Source organism: Nelusetta ayraudi, unplaced genomic scaffold (assembly GCF_046127955.1).
Source record: "Nelusetta ayraudi isolate G7.1 ecotype Tasmania unplaced genomic scaffold, CSIRO-AGI_Nayr_v1 ptg000135l, whole genome shotgun sequence".
Classification (NCBI taxonomy): domain Eukaryota; kingdom Metazoa; phylum Chordata; class Actinopteri; order Tetraodontiformes; family Monacanthidae; genus Nelusetta; species Nelusetta ayraudi.
Window position 1 is genome coordinate 12,599,383 of NW_027466185.1, and position 26,473 is coordinate 12,625,855.

Consider the following 26,473-nt stretch of genomic DNA (forward strand, 5'->3'; position numbering starts at 1 on the left):
CGCAGCGGCTCTTTATGCTCTGCCTTCCTTGCAGTCGAGCCTCAGGGAGGTGGGGGTTCGGTTCGGGTGGTGTCGACATCCATCTGTATGCTCTGTGTCCCCCGCTGCAGCCCTCCCCATCCAACCATCCATCCATCCCCTCCCTCCCCCCGATTCCGCTGATCCTCTTTCCGGTACCTTTGGCTCTGCGTTCATATCTGCGTAGTTCGGCGCTCGCGATTCGTTTGTCTCCGTCTCCGTCTCCCTCTCTCTGTGTGGCGCGCGCCCCTCCCGTCCCCTAGTCTCGGATCGCCTCCGTGCGCTGACACACTGGCGCGCGTACACGCACACACTTCCAGAGAGAGCGAGAGAGGGGAGAAAAAAACTGGTCTCCCACGCACGTACTTACTACTCGTCGCTCCTGCTCCCCCCCCCGCCCCGCGCCCAGCCCCTCCCCTACCCGTCTCGGCGGTGCTGTCTCATTCACTCCACGCACCGTGCAGGAGAGGGGGGGGCGGGGTTGGATATATACCTCCCGGTGTAGGCCACGAGCTTCACTCAGACTGGAACTCGCTTGCAGTGCGAAAAGACCACAAGCAAGAAGACTCCGAAGCCGGGAGTAGAAGTACCAACATCCATTCTGGAGCTTTTTGGAGAGAAGAAGAGACGCAGACGCCTTGCCTCTCTGATTCGGCCGGACTGTCTGCTCGGAAGCTCCGACAACAACCGATCGGTCCATCCGCTCCTGCAACCTTCCAGCCTTCGCCTGGACCGAGCGGCAAACAACCTAAGTTGGTAGTAAACTCTTTGGAGTTAGTTAGAGTTTCTCTTTGCTTGTGAGAGTGGACTGCACTGAAGCCTTCTTTTTGGGAGAAGGGTATCGACCCTGACACCGACACCGGGGTCGGGTTCGGACCTGGCGCATCCTTTCAGCGGCTCTTTCGAAGCTCTGCGAAAGTTTTCGGCCAGACTTCCGATCTGAAGACTTCGAGTCTCGACGCCGTCGGCGGGAAGCTGCTGTCCCAGAGACAGAGAGCCACCGACTACACGCCAAGAAACGCCTTTAGCGAGGTAGGTGGAAGTGTTTTCCTGTGTGTTTTCACCGTTTAGTGAGTGTGACTTGTACGAAACACGTGTTGATGGTCGGACTGTCGCTGTCCGTGGTGCTGAAACTGTGGGCGCTCATGCTTCTGTTGGACTGAAATCCCTTTCCCTTCATTTATTCCAACTATTTCAAAGCTTTAAAAACACTGCTTTTGTTATGTACCCCTTCCTTACAGATTGGTTTACAGCTGTAAACGCGGCACGACGATGTTTTATGTGATCCCCTTGCAAAGCTGTCGATCGGCAGCACAAGTTAGACTGGGTTCAACAAGTTGCGAGGTGCCTGTGTGGTTTAGAGTCTGCGAGTTTCTGGAAAGAGCTTCAACATTAGGAAGTGCTTGACGCAAAAACCAAAGTGTGAATCAGTCTTTGCAGCCAGAAGGGTGTGAAACAGCCTCATTTGTCTCACTTGAGGACCTCAACTAAAGTGTGTCTTGCATGAATCCAAGTTTGGACAATCAGACAGAACATTTCACAGTACACTGATTTTAGATTATAGCTTTATTTTCACTGTCTACATGCAACAAAAAATATATCACAAGATAAACAGATCCTTCCGTAAGTCTGTGCTGACTCTGTCTCTCACTCAGACACACGCATACACACACACACACACACACACACACACACACACACACACACACACCAGATGCAGGGAGTTGCTGTCGGTAATCTGCAGCAATTTGCTCAGTCTGTCTGCCACTGGTTTTTGCTGTCACATGGATTTTCCGTTAAACCCCCAACTGGTCTGGTTTCTTTTGCCCACATGCTCAAGTCTTTGCAGGGTTGCACAGCACAAAAGAAAGAAGGTTAACAGCTCGAAGGTGAAGAATGACTTGTCACTGCTTGCTCTTTTTTTATACAGTCTACTTCAGCAAAAAAGGATGCCGCTTGGAGAGAAAGGAATGAGGACAGGGAATTGTGATCCACTGAGCATGTTGCATTCACTACTTCATGCGCACATGAAGCAGAATATATCATGCAACAGAGGGAGGGGAAAACTCACGTGCAACATTCAGAAATTTCCAAAGGCTGTTGTTCAGGAAAGCCTTGGGTGTGTAAACGTCTGCTGCAAGAGAATTGACTTACATCAATGCAACGTTCTCTTCCACAGCCACTTACATGCTTTTATCTACAGAGAACGACAAACATTTTTAATAGATTGATATAATCTACATTATCTCAGCAACTAAAAAAAAGTTGTGCACAACATGAGAAACAGAAAATGTTTTGCAGATGTCATTGCAGCTCATCAGTTCTTAATGTGAGCCACAAAAATTAAACTTTTAACTATGGCAATGAAGTGGTGCGCAGGACGTAGTTGAGTTTGAGGAAAATCGGACAGAAAGATCGAGAAGGAGGGCTGAGAAAGCACGAGATCTGCGTCGACAGCCGGACCTTTTGCTTTTTTTCTCTACGCACGCCGTCAGATGCCCATTCAGGGCTCTTCCGGTTGCCGGGAGGCGGGAGAGAGACACCCACCGACACAAAGGAGAGGTCTTTGCTGTGTTGCTGAGAAGAGGGAGGGCGGCAGAGCCATGTGAAAAGAGATGCGAGCGGGGTAATTATGAGTTCTCAGCCTGAAAAGTGCAGGTGCGTCTCACAGCGAGTGAATTCAGGCGTCATTTTGGTGGCCGTGTCTCTGCACTGCCCATTCTAACATGATTGCCCCTTCTGGTGAGAGACAGAAAATGGAAGACATCATTTCTGACTTCTCCTATGCATGGTTGATTATCCTGATCCTATAGATATGAGTAGTCACAAGTGGATAGACGTTTTTTTTACCAATTACATGCAGAAAGAAACAAAGTTGTTCACTATAAGAGCACCAAAGCACGAAAAAAAAAAAAAAAAGCCTGAATGTGTGAAAAACATGTTGCTGAGCAACAGTGTCGAGTCTGTGTGTCTGCGCTGGAGGGAGCAGCTCACATTATTTCAGCCACTTTGCTTTTGCACAGAGACCTTGATTTTGGCTCTGCAGGCGGACTGTGTTTTTTGCTGCAACATCGAGGCATCATGGGAACACTGGTTTCCCACTGCGGTGCACGCTTTGCAAAAATTACATGCAGGTTTTGAGAAATATACAAGCATGCATGATGTTTCTCTGCAAATCTGTTTGAAGATGCGTCAGTTAAGTCAATGCATGCATGCGTGCACGCACGCACTCGTGCACTTGTAATGTGCAAGGGCTAGTTGTCATTCTGAGTACAACTTTCCCTTGACCTCGTGCGACGGCATGAAACGCCGGAAGTCTTGCCGCAGATGCCGCAGGAGGGGCTGTAATCACTCGGACGCAGACGATTCCTCTTGTTTACCGCCCAACAAGAGGGGGAGCAAGTGGAGCGCCGCAATAAACGTCTGGTTGCCAGTGGCAATGCTTCTATGGACGTCACACTGACGCACGCGAGTCGCAGTTCGGTTCAGTGTGTGGGAGGGCAGAGCAAGAGCTTGTAGATTCCAGCCCGGTGTGAAGTACTGTAATTGCAGCACCGACTCAATTATGTCCCAGAGAACGGGGCATTTTAGATCATCGCATCCGCTCCCGGCGTGATACTGATCAGAGGCAGAGTCCCCATGCATGGCAATCAGCTTGACCACAGGGCCAGTTGCAAAGCATGTCATGAATACTTTAGCGGGAGGAGGAGAGAAATAAATTCTGACCATCAAAAGTCCAACCTTGCACCCTGCAGACTGATTGCAGCTGTTGTTTGCCAAATTAATTTCTTCCCCCCCCGCCCCTCTTCACTGTGCCCTGTTTCTCTGCAGCTTCATCGCCGGCGCAGGCATGACAGATTGTCTGGTGCACTGAAACCAGCGAATTAAAGCAATTCCGCCGCGGGCTTTCACTGAAAAGTCAAAAAGGTCTGCATCTGGAGACGAGTCGCTCAAAGCAAATTAGTCAAAGCAACAACCGAGTTGAAGAAACAACCAGCAATTACTGAGGCAAGAAGACCAGCGTTCCCTTCAAGCCGACCGATGGCGTGGTCACCTCTCGCCGGCCCCTGCGTGGCCGTCCTGCTGCTCCTCTTCGGTTCCACCTCTTGCACTCCATCCGGCCCCGCGTCCGCCACCTGTGCCACCCTGGAGCAGAGCCGCTTCTTCGGCGTGTTCTCCTCCACCACCACCCTGCCCTCCACGCCATGCTCCTGGACCCTGCAGAACCCCGACCCCCGCCGCTACACTGTCTACATGAAGATCACCAAGCCCACCGACTCCTGCGTGCCGCGCCAGATCAGGACCTTCCAGTTCGACTCCTTCATCGAGACCTCCCGCACCTACCTGGGCATGGAGAGCTTCGACGAGGTGGTGAAGCTGTGCGACGCCTCCACCACCATCACCTACCTGGAGTCCACCAAGCAGTTCCTGCAGATCCGCAAGGTGGCGCCGAGGAACGCCCTGGAGGTCGTGGGCGGGGCGGCGGTGGCGGCCAACGACGTAAGCGAGTTCAAGGCCGAGTTCCTGGTAGTGGGAAAGAGGAACCCCAGCATGCCGGCCTGCGAGATGCTGTGCCAGTGGCTGGAGAAGTGCCTGTCCAGCAGCACCCATGAGTACCCCTGCGGCATCATGAACACGCCCTGCCAGTGCTGGGAGGTCCCCAAGAGGAAGCCCGGCAGCTGCTACAGAGGCGGCGTCTACGTCGAGAAGTGCCTGCCGGTTCCCAGGGACAACGGTCGCGACGCTGAAATCACCAGTGAGTCTTGATGTGTTTCTCTCGACAACGACAGAAGTGAAAAGTAAACGTTAAAGGTCCAGAGTGTAAATATTTTTAGGAAGTTTAAAATAGTCAGTGAAGAGACAGCTCCTAGAGTAGGAAAACCAAGTTTCTTTTTATTAATTTGTGTTAATGTATTTATGATCAGTATGTTGAGCTTTTACCAATATAAAAATCTTAAATCAAGCCAAATTTTATAAACTGGACCTTTAAGTGTTTTGTTGTGGGGTTTTGTAACGGTATCGACCTGGCCGAGGTGTTGATGGGTCAAGATCTCTCGAAACCCGCGGCTCAGCATGTTCCCTCCGGCCTCGCCTCCACTCAGCGAGTGTGTCTCGGCAGCAGTCGGGGTCAATGATCCTCGGGGCTGCAAGTCGAAGCCAAGGACATGCTGCCAAGCAGTAACAAGAAGTCAATCAGGGGCGGTTAGAAGGATTCCGCCGCCACACATTGGCTCATTGGCTCATTGGCTGCATCGGCAGAAGGGCACAAATCCACACAAACACACAAACACACTCTCCCCCACCCTCACCCCTCCTCCGTCCCCCTGTTCCAAAGACTTTGGAGGGATCGGGGCCATGTTTGTGTGGTAATGTCGCGTTAACAAAACGCCCAAAGACCCTCATGTCTGGCTGCCAGAGTTCGACTCCTCTGGTTTCCATGGCAACGTGCCCACTCAGCGAACAATCAGCCATTTAAAATGGAACACCTTGAGTGTTCAGTTCAGAGAGAGAGCGTCTCTGTTGACTCATCACTTTTCTTTTTTATTATCCCAAGACAACTCCATGCTGACTCCAGCCGAAAAACTAGTTCAAACTATATCATTCTGGGACTTTGCTTTGCTCGCCGTCTCACCTCTCATCCTCTCCCTCTTGCAGAAGTATGGGCTACGTGGGGCCGCTGGTCCGCGTGCAGCCAGGAGTGCGGCGGCGGTGTGCAGGTGCGGAGCCGCAGCTGTCAGCCCGAGGACGACGTGTGCGAGGGAACGGTGGAGGAAGGGCGGGCCTGCAACCCTCAGCTCTGCATTGGTGAGCCAGCCTGTCCACCAACTTCTCCGCCCAGTCTGCAGGTGGCTCGGCTTCAGTGCAAATAATTGAAATTGTGCTCATGTGATTTGTGCAGGTAAAGAGCGCAACCGCAGCCAGGGTCTGAGGGCCATCGTGGGGCTGAGGAGGGACAACGTCGAAGCACCCAACCAGGGAGCTGTTGCAACCCAAGCTGGTGAGACTGGAGGCTTTATGTCGGTGCTTTGTGTCCTTCCCAGGTCCAGACAGCCCCAGACTGCTCATCTCACAATGCATGTTTTTCTTTCTAATCCTTCCCCACCCGCTCCAGATGCTAAGATGGATGAGTGGTCCTCCTGGAGCTCGTGCTCCGTCAGCTGCGGGGAGGGCTGGCAGAGCCGCAGCCGCCTCTGCGCCACCACCACCTTCACCTCCCAGTGCACTGGAGCCCTGCGCGAGAACCGACCCTGCAACAACACGGCCGTGTGCCCTGGTGAGTGGCCAGTCCCTCACTCTCTGCCGCCAAGGTGTCGGGCAGAAGGGTGAAAGAGAATAAAAGGTGGAAAATCCCAGGGAGGCACTCAATCTCCTTCAAGTGCGCGAGATGGATAAGACCTATTATCCTTTTGTAAAAAATTTAAAAAATTAAAAAAAATCCGTATACACTGCACCACTCTCTAAGGGAAAAAAATACATAAAAAGAAAACGCTTACTTTGAGAATTTGACTTTAAGGAAAAGGGGCTGATTCTCAGTAGTAGTAGTAAGTGCACCAGTCAATAAATACTCTTCAAAAAACTATTTTTATTGAAATAAAATGCGTCTTCCCTTGACCAAAATGGCCCCTTTTCTCTGTTGCCCCTGTGCAGTGGATGGAGCCTGGGATGAGTGGACGCCCTGGAGCCTGTGCTCTTCCACCTGCGGCCGGGGATACCGCGACCGCACCCGCAACTGCAAGACGCCCAAGAACGGAGGAGAGCCATGCGAAGGTTTCCCCAAACAGACCAAGTTCTGCAACATCGCCGTGTGCCCGGGTGAGAAGGATCACCTCGTCTTTTTCAATCACACTCTGAACAATGAATAATTCAATAGTTTTAAAAAGTTGGAGATGGTGCCTGCCGGGGTTCTTCTATCCTGCTGCGGCCACCCACCCCTGACTTCACTAAGAGATTGACATTACATGTGACGCATTTCACACGGTGATAAAGGCAATGTGGGGATTAGTAAGTGGCTGGATAATGACTGCCAGTGACTCACACTGCATTCACGGACACTCAGTACATTAAGGGAGATTCTTGTCTGCTGCTGTTGGTGCTGCCTACTCATGTGCCCAAAGGCTTCTGCCTGCTTCAGAGTCACTGAAGCTGAAATTTATACATTTTTTATCTTCCTTCTGGCTTGAATACCGTTTTCATCTAATCTGGAAAATTCAGGCATCTAGCAGCTCACATGAATATGCAAAATAATCCATAAACAAAGCATCAAAAACACTTGTTTGCACAGTATTAATCAACAGTGCGTCGACTCAAAAAAGTGGTCTTCTTGCAGTTGCGTTTTGCCTTCAGCAGATGGCACTAGTAGCCAGAGACGAATTCATTATTTGTGTATTGTGATGATTACTCATTTTCTCATGAGATTGATAGCCAGTGTAATTAGAATCATCTGCAACAACCAATTCAGCATGAGTTTTTAGGATGAATTATTATTTTATATCTTTTTCTCTTTTTTAAGATGTTAAATCTCATTCAGGCCAAAATACTGGTTATTTAAGCGTTTCAAGTAAAAAATAATGATAATCAAAAAAAACATCTGACCCAACTTAAACATCTGAATGTTTAAGTTGCCCTGGCGTGTACCAAAACAAAACTTCTGTGTAGCATTGTCATTAATATAAGAAAACAGTCATTGAATCCATAGTATGGACATGAGGTCAAGTTATAAAAAAATATATATATATTTATATATTCATAACGAAGAACTTCCTCTTGATATGCCGTTCATTTGTCTCCCTCTAGTGGACGGACACTGGACCGAGTGGTCTGCCTGGAGCGAATGCTCTGCTTCCTGCTCCAACGGCACCATGCAGCGAACCAGGGAGTGCAACGGACCGTCCTACGGGGGCTCAGAGTGCCACGGCAGCTTCATAGAGACAAACAACTGTTTCCTGAAAGATTGTCCTGGTAAAAAAAAAAAAAGAAAAAAAAAAAGAAAAGAAAAGAAATCCACCTTTATAAACGATTTTCTATTCAACACTGTGGTTTTGAGACTCAGGTGTCTAACAATGGCTGATTTCAGTTGACGGACACTGGCACGCCTGGACCTCCTGGAGCATCTGCAGCAAGACTTGCGGCGGAGGCGTCCAGCAGAGGCAGCGAGTCTGTGAGGGCCCTTTCTTTGGTGGCGAGGCTTGCCCCGGTGAGAGCGGAGAGCAGAGGCGCTGCAGCGAGAGGAGATGCCCCGGTAAAGCAACATGAGCACTGAACAAGTGTAAGTGTAGGAATTCAGCGAAAGGAAGAAAAACTCACTCCCCCTTCTGCCTCTGTTAATTTTTTTTGAAGAGCCCCATGAGATCTGCGAAGAGCAGAACACCGGCGAGGTTGTGTGGAGGAAAACTCCTGCTGGCGACGAGGCCGCCACCACCTGTCCTGCTGATGCCTCTGGTACGGAGATGTTGCAAAAAGAAAAAAAGAATGCTGTTTATCCTTAAAATTGTCTTGCATCACAGAAGCTGAGAAGTTTTTACACTTCCTGTGTCACCACAGGTCTGGTCCTGCGCCGCTGCAGCCTGGACGCCGTCGGCCTTGCCTCGTGGGAAGACCCGACCCATATGAAGTGCATCTCCAAGAACTACGAGAACATTCAGACGCTGGTGAGCCCCTCTCTGCTTTTTGATTCTGCTTTTCCAGAGATCGAAGACTCTAGTTAACTTCTAAATGTTTTTCTTTCCCGCTCGCCAGTCAAGAGACTACATCTCCAAAGCGCAGACGGGGCAGAGCGCAGAAAAGTTCGCGGAGGTCATCTCACGCCTCAGATCCTCCTCTGACGAAGGGGTGACGTACAGCGGCGACCTCCTGGCCATCATGGAGACCCTGAAGAACACCACCGAGCTATGCAAGGCTAACGGCTTGAGGCTCAACAACGCCGACGTGGAGGTGAGTCTGTGTTCAACACCTTGCTCCTATACATTCCCGCGCCTCTACCCAACCAAAAATAGAACCTAATTAATCTGGCCGCTTTTTTTGTTATCTTCTCACACCTCTTTCTCCTCCTCTTTTGCTTTTACCACCTGCAGAACTACGTCCAGACAATCAGCAACTTGCTGAAGGAGGAACACCGTGACAAATGGGAGGAGGCACAGCTGGTGAGTGATAAGAGGGCGGCTGTGCATCATGAGTGGCAGGTGGGGGAGGGCGAAATAAGTCTGTTCTTGTGACATGATAAGTGTGCGAGGGACAGATTGGGGGAGAGGAGGAGGGGTTGTCAGGGTGTGGAGGAAAAGTTAAGTGTTAAAAATGTGAAAATGAAGCAGCGGGGACAGTCGCACTGAGTCACAATCACCAGATGTCCCTTTGAAGGCACTTGGACCTTCGGGTTAGAGTGGAGTAAGAGTGCAGCACAATATAGTCTGAAAAGGTTGAAGACGGTATAGAAAAGTTGAGCCTCGTTACCTCGTCCCCGCCCTTCCTGGAGATGTGAACCAGCGACCGTCCCTGAGCAACTTCGTGAAAGGACGAGTCCTCACTTACTGAGGAAACTGACTCACGTCCATTCAGGGAGAATCACTCCGCCCACTGCTTTTTCTTTCCTTTTTTCTTTTTTTTTTATTGCAAAGCCATCCTACATGCGTTTGTAAAGAGGACTGCATGCACCGCGCGCCCACATCGCCGCCGTTCTGCGTCAGAGACACGCAATTCCGACCGACTGCCCTCCCTTCAACTGAGAGGGAGGAAGAAAAAAAATCACAAGAATGAATCAACAGCCTGCCCATTTATGGTCGTAAGGAAGTCCTGAGGTTGCATAGCAGCAAGGAGAGATTTTTTTCCCCTCCCTCTCTCTCTCGCTAGCTCTCTGCTATTACTTTGAAGAAAAGAAAAATCCCATTCAGGGTGGACTGAAGTCACATGAGGAAGTCTATATATGGACATGCCATGGTTGTCCGTGTCTTAACTCCTTTTTTAATGTCTTTCCTGTCCAGGTGGGCGCCAACGTGAAGGAGTTCCTGCACCTCGTCGAGGAGTTTGTGAACATGGTTGGTTTGCAAATGAGCGGCTTCCAGGATATTTACGAAGTCACTGAGAATTTAGGTGAGCCCCCCACCCACCCGACCCCACCCCAACCTAACCCCGCCTTCTCCGCCCATCTGCTCCCATCAGGCCCATCGATGTGATGAGATAGTACATTTTCAGCAGCCAGTTAAAAGTTTGATATCATCGGCCGATAAAGGCATTAAAAATTAACATTGAAAAATATTGGTTTCGGGAAAAAATATAATAAAAATATGTTTTTTTTTAAATATCTTCCAAATTTAGTAGTTATGCCAAAGAATGAATTCCTCGAATTTCACCTCTGCTACGTTTGATGATGTCATCAAAAGGCATCTAAGCGTAACAGCAAGCGGCGCGCTTGTTCAGCAGAGTGGTTTCAGTGGTGGCTGGCTGCTAACAAAATAGCTCGTTCGTAACTGACAACATCATGCGTGACATCCAGCAGGACAACACAATACAAATTAGCCATAATGTGTTCATTCCACGGCCGTATACATTGGTATCGGTTGATATCGGTTGATATCAGTATCGGAAATTAGGAGTTGGACAATATCGGGATGTTGGATATCGATAAAAAAATCAATATCATGTGACATTACTTGTTAACAGCACGATCGCACCTTGCACACCTCCAGGCTGTTGTGCAGGTGTATTTCGCTCACAAATAGGCCCTCCTACAAAAAAAAAAACAGCCAAACACTGTAAGAATAACCAAGGCTTTCTCGCGTTGGCGGCAACCCCCCCGCAAAGTCACAGTGACACTCTCGGCTCCCCAGAGGCGACGTTCTCACACAGGATCTCGCCGGTAATGACGAGGGCGGTCGCAGATGACATGACATAGAAGCAGAATGTCCTCGACATTAGTCACCTCTTCAACCCGGCGCTGCGTGGGACGAGAAGTGGCGCTCGCTAACAAAGTCTCTGCTTCTCCCCCCACCCTCCCCATTTTCCACACCCCAGTGCTGAGCATCCACAAGCGGCCCACAACAACGAGCTCCAACTTCACCTTCCCCATGAAGGGCTGGAGAGGCATGCTGGACTGGGTCAGGACCTCGGAGGAGAAGATCTCGGTGTCCCGCGACGCTCTGTCCATCGACGCGTCTGGTAAGGGATGGGCCACATCAGTGAGCGTTCACATGGTCTTTGGAAAATGTGACTCTGAAGTATAAATGCTGTGTTGTGTCTGATTCCAGATGGGAATGATGCTTTTGTGACCGGCATCGTCCTCTACAAGAACCTGGCATCCATTCTCCCCTTCCAGAGGTACAACCACTCAATTTCAGCTGCCCTGAAATATACTTTGCTGTCACAAGATGGCGCCACTTGTTAATCCAAAAATGATTAGCTTTTTTTTAACCAATATTATCAGGCCTTGCAGAAATAAATAAACAAATAAATTAATGAAAAAAAACTCAGTTAACTGCAACATCAAAACAAACCTCACTATGTTTGCTCCACAGTAACTCCACCATCCTCAACTCCAAAGTGGTGTCGGTGATCGTCAAGCCCAACCCCAACCTGGTGTCCACCCCTGTAGAGATCGAGTTCCCCCACCTGCACAACGTAAGTCCTCCCACTCCCCCAAATAGTCTCCCCACCCGTCTATTAGAGTCAAAAGGGAGAAGGCGAAAATGAAAAAAAAACAAACTGCCTTCTCCCCGCTGGCTGTTTGCTCACCGCAGAAACGCGCCTCCATGACATTTTGCTTGACATTTGCAGCGACACGGTGACTTTCTGCTCGCACTTGTGCGAGTCGGAAAGCCACCGTGGATCACCAGCCGGACGGCCCGGTTGTCGCAGATGAGAAATCAGGCACGCTAATTAGTTGGTGCAGCTGATTAGAAGCTGTTTTTAGGCTCAAGTCTGTGTGTGTGTGTGTGTGTGTGTGTGTGTGTGTGTGTGTGTGTGTGTGTGTGTGTGCGACCAATGATGAGGGAAGGGAGGGTGGCGGGAAAAGTGAGAAGTTGGCTGCCTGTGCAAGCTGCTGAATGTCACACTTCTTTGGTGCAACCAGCCGGGGCAGCACTTTTTTTCCCTCCTTGTTCAACAGAGATTCCTCACACTTATCGCTCCATCTGCCTCTTTTTTTTCATCACAGGGCACAGTGAATGAGACGTGCCTGTCATGGGACGAGAGCGAGACGTAAGTTCAAATCTTTTTTTTTTTTCCACTCTTAATATCCATGATCACTTTCTGAGGGGAGGGCTGCTCAGATCCGCTTCCGCACACTTGTGCATCTCATCGCTGGCTGGGAACATGGTTGCATGGTGCAACATGGTGGTGGTGCACGCCGGCCAGACACAAACCAATAATGTCTTTAACAGCCTGAGGGGGCGCAGTAGAGTTAAGGCAGTGAGAACCTGCACGCGGTCGCTTCAGAACTCCATCACAAACAGGGAGGAGGGAGAAAGGGAAGGGCGTCGCCGCAGGTCACGCTGCTCAGTGTCAATCTGGTAAACAATGGCAGCTCTGCCGAGGCTAATGGCCGTGGCGCCTTGACTTCTTACCTCGAGACGCTAACGTGCGTGTTGAGTGACTGATGAGAGAACATCCTGGTGACCTGGCCCTGGATCAATCAGCCGCATTCTCAACAATGCACAGGTGGTGGAGCATTTGCATTTAGATAGATTTGCACACATTGCCATAAGATGTTTTTCTTCTTCTTTATAAAGAATATACCTGCATCCAGATTCCCCCCCAAGGGTCGAAGCATTAGCGAAAAGCAACAATGAAACAAAGGGGGGAAATACTCTGAAGTCGCCCTGTAGAGGAGCTTGATGCGCCTCATGTTGAATTAGATTACTTTGGACAGCGGATGTTATTAATGGGAGGGGGAGTGTGTGGGTCTGGGGGAGTTTAGGGTCGCTGTTTGCAGAGCTGCATGTGTCTGAACACAGGAAGAGCTCCATTAGTGAGCAGGGCGGCCAGATGAATCTTTGCAGGAGGGTGCAGGTTTTATTTTTTGAAAAATTAAATAAATAAATAAATCGGAAGGACAGAACGGCACATTACACAGGACATTTAACTCGTGTGCACGACATGCCAGCTTGAGCACAGCACTCATTTAACGGCCCATCCAGCCAGCCAGCCAGCCAGCCAGCCAGTCAGCTTCCGCTATTTTGCCCTGCGGCCGAGCAGCAGTGACACTCTGCACCAGACTGGACCTGCTGGCTGTGACACTCCTCTCTGGTCACCAGTCAGTCAACCAGTCAGTCAACACATCATCTGTGCCTCCTGGCATCTGCATCTCTTTATGTTTTTTTGCCCTAAGGGTGCAATCTCTCCATTTAGATTTGCACCGTTTAAAAGAAGAAGAGGAAGAATGCAATATGTTTTAAATATAAAATATACATTTGTGCAGGTGCAGATTTCACCGCTGTAGAGAATTAATAATGCATCGCACTTTCATTCTGACTTTTTCTCTTTTTTTTCCCCCAACACGGGAACACTTTGTCCTCTGTCATCGGCTGCAGTGGCAAAAGCGTTGCAAATCATCTCAGGTCTCGCTGAGGAGAGCGAGAGAAAAGAGCGAAAATTGTGCTCGTAATAACGCTGATGACTGCCCCATCAACATTAATCAGGGCGCAGATGGTTGTTAATTGCGTTAAAAGTCATCATCAGGGTTCGCTGAAGATGCATGAGAGCAACTCAGGTTTCATAAAATCGAATTTTTTTTGGTGTTCGTTAATTTGTTTTGTTTTTCTCTCTCACACCCATCCGCACTTTGAATAATGGGATACACGATTTGCATAATGATGCTGTAATGGTTTGTTTTTTTGTTTTTTTGTTTTTTGGAGGGAAGGGCGGGTAAAATCTTTTTTTTTAAAGAAGCTCCACATATGCAGTTTGTTTGTTTGTTTGTTTTCAACGAAGGAGGGTGGGGGGGCACAAATGTCTCAGATGCGTCCACATGAGAGACGTGCTTGTGTGCTCTCGCCTCTCTCCTAACCGCTCGCCGCCTCTCCCTCTCTCTCTCCCTTTCTCTCCCCTCCCTCCCCCCCTCGTGCAGTTCCTCTCTGCTCGGCTCGTGGTCGGCTCGGAGCTGCAGAGCGGTGCCCGTCCATTCATTCAGGACCAAATGCGTGTGTGACAGCATCTCCACCTTCGCCATCTTAGCGCGCGTCAACTTCGACTCGGTAAGTCCCCCGCACCGCGTGCTACTGCTGCTGGTGTGCGTGAGTGTGTCGTGGGTTTGGTTTTCTTGTCTGGTCTCCGCCATTCGGCCGCGCTGTTTGCTGGAGCGTGCCAGTGAATGGGGGCGCAGACGAACGACCGCGTGTGTCTTGCGGTGGGGCCAGCTTGTTGTTGCCCGCGCGGCAGTGGCTGTCTTTGTGTCCGCGCGCAGGTGCAACCAGTCGGACATTTTTATTATTATTATTGTTTTTTTTAATGCATCATTGTTTAGGTTTTGTTTTTGTTTTTGTTTTTTGCATGATCGTGCAACATGTGGATGCGCAGGATTTTGTTTTTTTTCCCCTCCCGGTTATGATATCAATTGGCTACTGTCTCGTGCTTGTCAATTTCGCTTGCAATTAGCTGCGTATTGGAGGGAAATATCCCCGCGAGGCTTCAAGGGGGGAGAAAAGCATCTGTTGCAGCGTGAATGTGACATTATGAATTTAAACAACTTTTGATGGTTGTGTAACCCCTCCATTTCTCCCTGCTGATTTATGATTATGCGCACTATATAGATCACTTTCAATAAAACCAAGCAAAGCCAGTAGTTTGTATGTCGGGGTAAATGTGCGCGCACTGGATGTTTTAAATTACTCAAATTTGTAGCCTATCATTACGCATCGGCGTGTGTGTGTGTGTGTGTGTGTGTGTGTGTGTGTGTGTGTGTGTGTGTGTGTGTGTGTGTGTGTGTGCGTGTGTGCGCGCGCGCGCACCCGCAGACCGTGTAGCTTTTCGCTCTCCAGTTGCTGTGGCAACGGCTTCCGCAGCGAGCGAGAACTCGCTGTGTGGATTTTTTTCCCCCCCTTTTATAACAGCGATGCTGGGGGCGCGCACGCACGCACATATATCCTTAGAAGTCTCTCCTCTGCCCAGGACAGAAAATGTCCTGTTCGTCTCTGCAGCAACAATCAACAGATGTTTGGTTTATATATATATTAACCTGCTTCCACAGTCAAAGGCCACCCGCGGCAATCATTGCATCTGCCCGCATCTGTGAATTCTCAGTTATACCCACCCACCATCTTCCTCCACCTCCTCTTTCTCCTTCTCCCATCGTCTTCGGCCTCAGCAGCCTGTCTGAGAATGCCAGAGAGGCAAACCAATGAGAGGCAGACGTCTGGTCACGCATTGATGGTTCCTCCTCCTTCTCCTCCTCCGCCTCCTCCTCCCTTCCTCCCCCCGCCCGCCCGCCTCCCTCTCCTTCCCCCTCCCTTCATCCATCCTTTGATGTGGCGGTGTGGACATTTTCAATAACGTCTTTGCCTTATGAGGAACATCAGCGCAGAGGGCAGGAGAGACCGGGATGGCAGAGAGGAGTGAGGGGCCAGATGCTGCGGCGTGTTATTTGCACTTTTGATACGGTCTGATGTCAGGAGGCCTTTAGCATCATGTGTGCCGGGAACGTTCCGGTCCAGTGGGAGAAGAAGCCCACATAGTTAGTTGCAGCAGCAGATGGCCTCAAAAGAAATGAAAAATAAACGCAGATTATTCTGCATTGGTTTCACTGCACGTTTAGCCCTCAACCTGCCTTTTTGCAGGACGGAAAGGTGATTTTCTTTTTTTTTTTTCTTTTTTTTTTTTTTTTGGTCAAGGGCAGACATGCACCATATTTAGGTCCACCAGGGTCTCAGAGCATCAACCCAGATAAAGGGGCAAGTGAAGGGAGGGAACAGAGTGCGCTGTATCGCCCTCATTTTCGGAGCGCCCCCCTCCCCTCTGCCACCACCAATCTTATTCTGAGATTCAGTCAAGGCTCCAGCAAAGACCAAAAACACGCACACACACGCACACAAAAACCCCAACACAGCGCTATCAGCCATCTGTTTCGGGGCGGCTGCGATGTAGTTGGAAAGATTTTCGGATGAATTTGCCACGCTAAATTAGTCTTTGGCTGCTGTAGGCTGGACTCCACCAGCTGTGCTTTGATTTGAGAAGGAGCCTTTTGTGCAGAGCGCCGAGGAGGAACAATCTTGCCCGGGCTTGGGGTTATTGCACTTTAAATTCTGAGTAGACAGTGGCCGGCGTGTTGGAGGTCACACCTCACGCGCACTTACAAGGCGGAAGAATTTATTGCCCCTCCCCCCTCGCCCCTCCCATAAAGAGAACGAAGGCCAAAGCAGAATCTGTGTCTTCGCTATCACCTTTTTTTCCTTCTTCTTCTTTTTTTGTTGAACCACTTAACCCCTTCAGCACCTTCAAGATCAAAAAATATCATCACACTGTTTGTCAATGAGGGGCCTTCCGCTCAAAAAGCTCACATGCGATTGCGAGGTGCGAGATGAGCTCGGGACCTGATTATAGATGTGACGCTGAGAAAAGCAAATTCTGGGGGCGGGGGGGGGGGGAGCAAGCTGCCAGTGTTGAAGCCAGACGGCGAGAGTTGCTGAAGTCTGAATAGAGCTGAGATTTGTGTGCGATGACCCGCCGGTCGTCCAGGTGAGCGAGCAGCCAGTAGGGAACAATCCCTCCTCCATCTCCTCCAGCCGAGGGGTGCCGGTGCCAGGGCTCCTTGAAACATGGGCGGGTCGCCGCAGCCAGGCGGGGACAGGCGCTAAGCTGCTGTCAGCCATCATGAGGGGCCAGTGGTGGCAGATTAATGCACAGGTGTTAATGGTCCACCTGTTCTCCCTGCTGCAGGGGACAACGGGAGGGGAAGGAGGCGCTGCTGCTCGGCTCCAGACAGAAATTCTAGCTGGATGTCAGCAAGCTGGTTTTCCATCTCGCTGATTTTTTTTTTTTTTTGCATCCTGAGCATTGATTACAATATCAAATAGGTGACGAATATGGACAAAAAAAATGTAAAGATTAGTGCTGTCAGCGTTAACCCATTAATAACCCTTAATTAACCCTAAACTGTAGTCGGCCCCTCTGGCTGAAATACTTTACTTTGTGGGGTTGAAACTGCCTTGAAGTGCAAAATAACAGAGTTTTACATATGCAATGTAAACCACGATTAATCGCAGTTAACTATGAAGACTCTGAAGACTTTTTTTTTTAACCAAAAGATTCCTTTCGCACTGAGCTGGTTAAAAAACGTCCAGTGATCAGAGCGTCGCGGCTCCAGCTAATGACCAAACGAACCAAGCCTGTAATATCAGTAATATGCACCCCCCCCTTCTCTCCCAAAGCCCCCCACACCCCCCTTGCCTGGGGGCGCTGAGTGCCGTTTGTTCTGGGTCTCATTTGCTGACTCAAAAGCTCGACCACCCAACACCCACCCACCCCCACCCAATCCCCACCTCCTCAGCTCGCCCGCTCCATCTTTCTGACATGTTCACCTTGGGGTCACCTTGCCTCAGCCGCGGCCTGATTGTGCCATTCAACGGTTTGCCTACAGAGAGCTGTCTGCTCTCCCAGATAGTTGCACACACCCACAGGCGCCGCTTTTCCTCTTCTCCGTGTGTGTGTGTGTGTGTGTGTGTGTGTGTGTGTGTGTGTGTGTGTGCGTGTGTGGACCACTGTGCTAGTTTCCCTCTGTGTGTGTGTCTGTGTGTGTGAGTCTAATCAGCTCTAAGAGGCATGGTTGGTCTTGTCTCCTCTCTGCAGATCATGGACAAGGCCCTGCTCCCGTCCGTGACTCTCATCGTCGGCTGCGGGGTCTCTTCTCTCACCCTGCTGCTCCTCATCATCATCTACGTCTCTGTGTGGAAGTAAGTACAAACAAATCAAATCAAATCAAAAAAATTGCCGCCAAAACGTCCGCGAGGCGCTTGGCCTTGCTCGACGGCGTTCGGCGGCGCCCTCCGCAGCCTACTTATCCTCGCCTCACCCCTTTATCTCCCCCCCACCCGCTCTCTCTCCCTCTTCCAGGTACATCCGCTCCGAGCGCTCCGTGATCCTCATCAACTTCTGCCTTTCCATCATTTGCTCAAATGCCCTCATTCTGGTCGGACAAACTCAGGCTCGCAACAAGGTAAACCACTTCTTTGTTTTTTTTTTTGTTGTTTTTTTCCCCTCTTTTTCTGTCCAGCCTCTCTCAATCTGCTTCGGGGAATTTCGAAGTAGCAGCACCACTGACACAGATTTTCCTCGCGCTCTTCCTTTCCCGGGGCCTCCTCCTCCTCCTATAGGTGGTGTGCACTCTGGTGGCTGCTCTCCTGCACTTCTTCTTCCTCTCCTCCTTCTGCTGGGTGCTGACAGAAGCTTGGCAGTCCTACATGGCTGTCACTGGTCGTCTGCGCAACCGCATCATCCGCAAGCGCTTCTTGTGCCTCGGCTGGGGTGAGAGCTCCCGCCGCCAAGTCTGCAACGCACCTCTTTTCCTTTTTTTCCCGCATCAACTTCCCTCAAAAAGAAAAGAAAATGCTGCTCTCGCTGTTTTTTCCAGATTTAACTTTTCCTGTTTTTCGTCTGGCAGGCCTCCCCGCGCTGGTCGTGGCTGTCTCCGTGGGCTTCACTAAGGCAAAAGGATACGGCACCGTCACCTAGTGAGTGTCATTTCCCCCGTCCGCGTCTCCAGCTGATTTTTATCCTGAAAAGCTTTTTGTATCGACTGAAAAATTTATATCCCTCCTCCTGCCTTTTTTTCCTCCCAGCTGCTGGCTGTCTCTGGAGGGTGGACTCCTCTACTCTTTTGTCGGCCCTGCCGCAGCTGTCGTTCTGGTACGTACTCCCAGTTACAGTTGCGGTACATCACAGCTTTTTTTTATTTTTATTATTATTATCCAAGTGCATTTTATCATTTTATCATCATCTCATCTTTTTGTTTCTTTCTTGTCTCTGAAACAGGTGAACATGGTGATTGGTATTCTGGTTTTCAACAAGCTCGTGTCCAAGGACGGCATCACCGACGTGAAGCTGAAGGAGAGAGCCGGGTAGGTGTATTGATCTTCCCCGGAGTGTTCCGCTTATCACCCTCATCAATGCCGCTGCGGCCGTATTGAAGCCGCGCTCTGATATCGAGCCTCACAATCAGCTCCGCAGCGGACCGCAGAGAGATCATCCAATCTGATCTCTTTTTTTTTTTTTCACAGAGCGTCGCTGTGGAGCTCCTGCGTGGTCCTGCCCCTCCTGGCCCTCACCTGGATGTCAGCTGTCCTGGCCATCACCGACCGCCGATCCGCCCTCTTCCAGATCCTCTTCGCCGTCTTTGACTCTCTGGAGGGCTTCATCATCGTCATGGTTCACTGCATCCTCCGTAGAGAGGTGAGCGCATGAGGGGGGGCAAAAAAACAAAAATTAGGAGGGATGTAGTCCCAAGGATTGAAATTTATAGGTCCACTTTATTTATGTTTTTATTCTCCCTGAGTCATGGCTTTAAAAGACGTCTCGCCTCCATCCATTAGGTTCAAGAAGCTGTCAAGTGCCGAGTGGTCGACCGCAAGGATGACGGCAATGGAGACTCTGGCAGTTCCCACCACAACGGCCACTCCCAGCACATGGTAAATTTCTTGGCCCGCACAACAACCTCCTTAATGTCTTGAGTGCCTCCCGCATTTGTCCCCCTAAATGGGTGCACGAACGCATGACTGATAAAACCCTGTGTTTTGTTCCTCTATCAGCAGTCCGATAATGAAAAGGACGGAGACTCGAGCAGACAAGGTAACCTCCTCCCCGCTTTTGCTCTTAACCATATTCAATTTGCATGACAATTTTCTGCCAGCCTTGCACTTAGAGCATTCCACAGGGCATGCACAGACAATTTATTCATCTAACTAAATATTCAGAGGCTGTGTGTCTTTTTCTTTGTGAGGCTTTTATTTTTCTAACCCCCCCCCCCACCCTCACCTGCTTCCCCTCTAAAGGAATGAAGAGCTCCTCCGAGGAGATGATGGCCCCCCCGCAGCTGCCCCTGCCCATGGGCTCCAACTTCCACACCCTGCCGTCCAACCCCAACAAGAGCCACATGCAGGCGGTGCCGGAGTACTCCAGCCACACGCTCACCCTGAAGCGGGAGAAGAGCCGCCTGGCCGGAGGGGTGGACCCCACCTGCGGGAAGCCCGTGTACGTGTGCGAGGGCGAGCTCTTCAAGCAGCTGGACGCCGACCTGGCTCGGGTCCAAGGCGAGGGCAGCATGTCCGACGGCAGCGGCTACTGCCTCATGCCCAACACCACCTCCACCCTGAGGACCAAGCCCAAGGACGACCCCACCAAATACAACATCAGCGTGGAGCAGCTGCCGCAGGCCAGGCTCATGCACCTGGGCGGGCCCTACGCCGAGCCGCAGGCCGCCTTCGGCATCCCCCCCGACCAGGTCAGCATGTCGTACTCGGAGAGGGACTCGCCCATCCAGAACATCCACAACATGTCCAGCGAGTCGCACATCACCCACAGCAGCCTGGAGAACACCTTCGAGTCCATGAACTCCATGATGTCCAAGAGTGAGACCATCTCCACGCTGTCCATGAGCTCCCTGGAGGTAAGCTGGGAGGTGCTGACAGGACTTCGGGCACAACTTGGAATGCAAGCTAATGAGTTTCTGAAGCTAACGCTGTGTCCTCTCTGCAACTCTTCTGTCTTTGCAGAGGCAGAAGTCCCGCTATGCCGAGTTGGACTTTGAGGTAAATATTACAATGTGATGTATGTGTGTGATTGTGTATCAATCATTTGAAGAGTTTGAAATGTTTCTAGGGTTAAAAAAAAAATAACACTGCCTTTTATCCTTTTGTGTAGAAAATTATGCACACAAAGAAACGCCACCAGAACATGTTCCAGGACCTGAACAGGAAGCTACATCACGCCGAGAAAGACAGAGAGTCGCCTGCCTCCGACAGCAAGGTAAATCATCAGGAAGAGCCGTTCAGCAGCCATCCAGATCAGAAGAAAAAAACTAAACAAAAAAAAGAAGAAGAAAGAAAATCTAATTTGAGAATTCTTAACAGAGGCAATTCTGATGTTTGGAAGAAAAAAATCAAAACACACAGTGGTTTGTGCGGATACCTTTGGTTGCGCGTGTAATAAGGATGCATTCTCTTCCTTCCTTGTTACAGTCTGTGAGATGGAGTGTTTCTTCTGGAGGAAGTGACAAAACCAACCACAGTGTGAGTGTTTAAGTACAACCTCACAACTACAAACAATGAAAAAAAGAAATGAATCTATACAGCCATAGACAAGACACGACATCAGATATTACAACACTTGCCTCACGGAGGAATAATGTCCCCAACACGACTTCAAATATTAGAATCATGATCGACTGAAGTCCACCATGTCCATTAAAACCATATCAGCAATTGCCAACGACTGTTGAGTGGCACCAGTTCTAAAAGTGGCTCCTCTCTGTGCCTTTTCTGCAGGACAAGCAGCAGGCTTCTCTGGACAGGCCATGGGAGGGGGTCCGAGGTATCCCGCAGTCGCCCCCAGCGTGGGTCCGCAAAGACCTGGAGCCCCTGGCGGCCTCGCCCCTGGAGCTGCACTCGGTGGAGTGGGAGAAGAGCAGCACCACCATCCCCATGGTGGCGCAGGACATCATCGACCTGCAGACGGAGGTCTGAGGGGAAGGAGGGTTTCGCTCGTTTTCAAGGGCCTCACCTGATCTCACCTTGGTCACCACTTTTGGTTTGGGCACGGTCTTCCTGCACGACTAGAGTGTAGGAAACCGAGGAAGAAAAAGCAAGTTGGTCCCAGAATCAATGTCTTCAACCCTTAGCCAGAGCGGGAAAGGAAGGAGAGGAGGGCAGGTTGCACCGTGGGATATTTAATGTAGCTTCTCTGTGTGGACTTGTGTTGCCGGAGTGCTCTGAAGATCTGAGGGTTAGTCCAGCAGTCCGGTGGGTTTTTCCACGGACCGGGAGGCTTGCCGCGTTGTTCCATTAGCGCTTCACCAGGAGTCAAACCCGGGCTCAGAAGATGTGGTCGACATGTCTGTGCTTCTTCGAGAAAAAATTTTTTTCCTTCACTTAACTTTGGAGAGCGATAAAAACAAACAAACAATGAAATCTATTGAATAATACGAGGCGGAGTGCGTCCTCCCTGCTTCTTGGGGAGGAACAGCCGCAACTTCGGGGCTGTTCTTCTTCCAGCCGAGTTACCTTCCAGAATGGGGACAAGTGGAAAGAAAGAGAGCAGAAAGGACCCGTCTCATGCTTGGAGTCCAACACGCTGTGCTCCGGCAGATGGGCAAACACATTGTTTGTTTTTGTGCTGTGGGCTTGTTTTTTTGTTTTGTTTTCCTTACTCTTCCTCTTCTTTTTGTGAGTTTGGTTCCACTGCTGCACACCACTTGCAGTAACGAGCTGAAAATGAGACTCTTCCACGAGATGCTCTCTGCTGGGAGCACCTCAGCTAAAGAGCAGACTTCTTTCTCCTCTTGTCACCCTGGTTATTATTATGATACTTCAGATTATTGGGCTTATGATTACGTTATTTAGTTTGCTGCCTATGATTTCTTTTTCTCTTTTTTTTACATTTTCCAGCATGCCCATCAGGCATGTTTCCTGTATTTATTTTTCAAATACAACCTGCAACATTAAGCTAGAAGAAGATCAATTTCAATGCCAGAGTGCGTTTGCGAGCCCATGTGGACTGCATTGGGACAAACACGGCAAGTGGTGATGGAGGTAGCAACATGATGTCCTGGTTCCTCCAGCTTTGATACCAAAACACCAGCAACCAGGATTGGACACGAACTCTTGCGCAGGAAGAGCAGTGCATTCTGGGGAAAAAAAGAAAAAAGAAAAAAAGGTTTTGGGCGGAAATTTTAAAAAAGAGACGGCCTCCCTCTACAGATGGCACAAGATGCAGGCTCTTCCATGTCGTACATGTGGATCCAAGCAGGTCGGCAGGACCTTTTCATCATCGCCCCTTTTGTTTCTCAGCCTTGCAGGACTCTTGGAGCGAGCAGAGGCTCCTGGTGGGCGGTTCGACTTCCACTTCGTAGTCGGAGGGTGGGGGGAGGCACCTTGAGACTTCAACACATTTGTGTTTGCAGCCATCAGTGTGTAATAGTGCAATATGATGGGCGCTTGATGCTCAAGCAAGACTGAATAATATATAGGCAGAATTTTTTCCTACCAATGTCGAGAGAGAAAATGAAAAAAATACCTTTTATACCATCTTCTTCATATTTGCAGAGCATATAGATGCTTTATGTATGAAAAAGTCTGTATTAGCAATTCAAGGAATTTATCCACTAGAGATTTATTAGCGCAGGAGCTCCGTGTTTGGAGCTCCCTGTGACAGGTAGATAATTGTACTTCTATAAAGCAGACATTATACAGGTTGAGTGACAGCCTATGAATATCTTTAAACTGTGCTTCAGGATATTTGTCATTACTCTCCGCAGCATCGCGGCAGGTAATTGAACCTCATGTCTTCTGTGACGGTGTGTTTTTGATAACCCCTGTCAGTAACTCACGTGTGTGTGTGTGTGGTGTGTGTGTGTGTGTGTGTGTGTGTGAGAGAGAGAGTGTGTGGGTGTGTTGCTAGCCAATTCGCCCCTCGTTCCTCCAGACTACTCTCTGTCTCACTCGTACCTCGAGTCACTTGTACTGGGCACCCATTTGTATCTTCTCTTGTCTGGACTCTGTTTTTATTATGTTCTGTTTTAACCTCCTGTTGATGTACAGTTTTCACAGCACAAAATGAATGTGACTTCTTTCTAATAAAAAGACACTATATCCTACATGAAGAGCCTGGTCCTCCGCTCTTGATTTCACCTTCACAATGACGCGTGATACATTGCAGTATATATATTTATATATATATTGAAGGAACAAAACCCAAATGAGTCCATTTCAGCGGGAAAAGGATACGGTGCAGTGTGCACAAGTCGGAAAAATGGATTTGAACTCACGCCACATTAAAGCCTCCGGCAAACGTTTTGCTCTCTAAATATAGCTGTGATTTGCAGGTACAAAAAGAGCAAATCTCCCAAGATGATAAAAGTGCACTTCTCTCCCTCTGTTCTATTTTCATGCTTGACAGGAAGGCAAATGATTAGAGAGGCTGTGGGGTGGGGGAGAGGGAGGACCTATGAAGTTGAGTAATGAGAAAACAAACAAATTTGACAGGAGCCGGACTCCGGAGTCTGACCTCTTTTTAAAAATAGGACTTGTTCCCACCAGCTTAAATTTAGGCGTCTTCGCTGCATTGTCTGCAGCCTCGCCTCTCCGCTCTCGGACCCAATTTTTCCGAGTGCACAATCAGCTCTTGCCCCTCCACCCCTTTTTTTTTAATTGCTGTAATTCCGCTGGCAGGCACAGGCGAAAGGGAGATTTGCATCACTCATTTGTCGGGCGCTGCTCATTTTGTGCGAGACTGACTCGTAGGCACTGCAGGCTTTGCTTGAGGTGCAGGGTTGTTATTTTTTTTCTCCACTAAATTTTTGGGTCACATGCACCCTTTTGTCTGTGGGAAATATGTATTTTCTCTAATGAACTGATCACACTCATTATTATGAGCAATGTTTACATATGTCACAGAGGGATAATCAGTAACCGCAAGTCTTCAGCAACTACAATCATCCTGTTTTTATCAGTGCCTTTACTAATATGTTTTTCTTTCATATCTCTAATAGATGTGTCATTGAATGGATGGAATCATTCCTTGCTTTCATCGCAATTCAGATCTCGTATACAAAAATCATCCCTTGAGGTGGCACAGCAGGGCAGCAGGTGTGCAGAGGCAGGCAGGCAGACAGACGCATGTCAACTGCTTTGCAGAGCTCGGACACTCTTGCAAAACGCTGCAGCAGAGGCTCCGTTTGGCATTTTTCCCCCGAGGGTGAGACGCAGAGAAGTCAAGCAAGTGTGGAAATAAAAAAAATAAAAAAAATAAAACAGGAGCGACCTTCGATCACTCACTTTTTTTAGGGGGCAGCCTGGGTGTTTTTATTTATTCATTTATTTATTTATTTATTTATTCTCCCCAGGAGCTCGGAGCCTCAGCTCGTCTCTCGCCGCTTGTCAAGACCTATCCGCCGTGAAGTGTGATTTTTCTTTTTTTTTGTCTTCCTGCTCGGATGTGACAGACGGGACCGCCGACGGTCCCGCAGCCGACCGGCCGACCGATGTGTCAGTCACAGTGGCGTTTTCAGTCACTCTTGCATGTTTTGATTGTGGGCTCCCCTGTCAGGAATGCGGGCGGCCTGGCTCGAGTGTCGATGCTTCGCAGCATCTTGCATGACTGGAAGCAGGAGCAGTGCAGCAGCGTCTGCTGTGTGTGTATGCACCGTAAAGACAGCCATGTTACATCATTCATCCTCATGTAAAGTCTTATTTTATTCCTCTGTTGATGTACCAACTTGTTTTCCCTGTCTCTGTTTTTTTTATTTGGTTCTTTGATGTGTTTGATGTGCGTCCGTCGTCTGTTTTCCCATCGCTGTCTCCCGACTCCTCAGCAAGCCTCACGCAATTTTGTTCCATTCGAAAATTGCAGTAATGAGGCCACACTGATATCGTCTGTGTGTGTGTGTGTGTGTGTGTGTGTGTGTGTGTGTGTGTGTGTGTGTGTGTGTGTGTGTGTGTTGGGGGGTATTTGTGTGTTTGTTTGGAGGATGGGGAGCATCACAACGCTAATAACATCCTAAAGCGTTTTACACTCATCTTGTAATTCTCATCCAACCCCCATCACCCACCATCCTCCATCCCTATTGACTCGGATTGCAGGATCAATTAGCACCTTGCTGGCAGTAACGGCGAGGCCTCAGCTGTCTATTAATTGGAGGCTGTCGCCATGGAAACGGCCGATGATAATCCTCAAGATGAGCGGAGATGGGCTTTGCAAAACTCCCGGGGAGAAGCGCGAGAACAAAGAGAGAGTGTCTCTTTTTCTACAGGCAGTTTGGGTTGTGAGCAAGCCGGAGAAATTAATGCAATTATCAAGTGTGATGCGGCGCGGTGGTCGACGCTGGCCTGTTTTCTCTGGTGTTCAAATGCTTCAAGGAAGAAAAAACATAACTTTGTTGTCTGAAAAAGGCTTTGAGATATTATGTGCGTGAAGGTTTTTTAGTGACTTAGTTTGAGAATGTTTTTATTTCCAGTCTGATACATTTTGTGCTATAATCTTGCTTTGCCCTTTCGTGCAAATCTAAATTGCGGTCTAAAAGCTGAATACCGCTTGGAGGATTTTTTTTTTTCTCTTTACCATTCATAGATGTTAATGGCAATCACAGCGACGGCAACAGCGGTGATATTATAAGTTCTTTAAACAACCGGAAAAACGAGCACTTGAGTAAGCACATGAATGCAAACACGGGCCTCTTTGTTTTCCCTGACATGCGCCCATCTCCTCCCGCGTGATTGGTTTTGATATGCGGTTTCCCAGCCCTCCTCCCTGCTCCTTTTTACCTCTTAAT

At 49.3% G+C, this 26,473-nt stretch overlaps 1 protein-coding gene across 2 annotated transcripts; it reads left to right on the plus strand.

Annotated features, from left to right (window-relative positions):
- The first annotated feature begins 553 nt into the window (after positions 1-553).
- Positions 554-23,806, plus strand: LOC142877171 (adhesion G protein-coupled receptor B1-like). Of its 2 annotated transcripts, XM_076011570.1 has the most exons (32): positions 554-1,050; positions 3,850-4,774; positions 5,674-5,823; positions 5,918-6,016; positions 6,131-6,292; positions 6,667-6,831; positions 7,813-7,977; positions 8,093-8,257; positions 8,356-8,457; positions 8,560-8,666; positions 8,755-8,949; positions 9,090-9,158; positions 9,993-10,101; positions 11,023-11,166; positions 11,256-11,325; positions 11,523-11,625; positions 12,161-12,204; positions 14,072-14,198; positions 17,785-17,888; positions 18,049-18,151; positions 18,309-18,459; positions 18,596-18,665; positions 18,774-18,840; positions 18,967-19,052; positions 19,212-19,383; positions 19,524-19,619; positions 19,740-19,779; positions 19,983-20,596; positions 20,703-20,738; positions 20,851-20,955; positions 21,168-21,218; positions 21,474-23,806. In XM_076011570.1, exons 2-32 carry the CDS (start codon positions 4,060-4,062, stop codon positions 21,669-21,671), a joined length of 4,584 nt encoding a protein of 1,527 aa, XP_075867685.1. In that variant the 5' UTR covers positions 554-1,050; positions 3,850-4,059; the 3' UTR covers positions 21,672-23,806. The 2 variants fall into 2 exon arrangements, with proteins under 2 accessions (XP_075867685.1, XP_075867686.1); XM_076011571.1 differs by lacking the exons at positions 554-1,050; positions 3,850-4,774; positions 21,168-21,218 and having other exon boundaries at positions 5,787-5,823.
- The last annotated feature ends 2,667 nt before the right edge of the window (positions 23,807-26,473 follow it).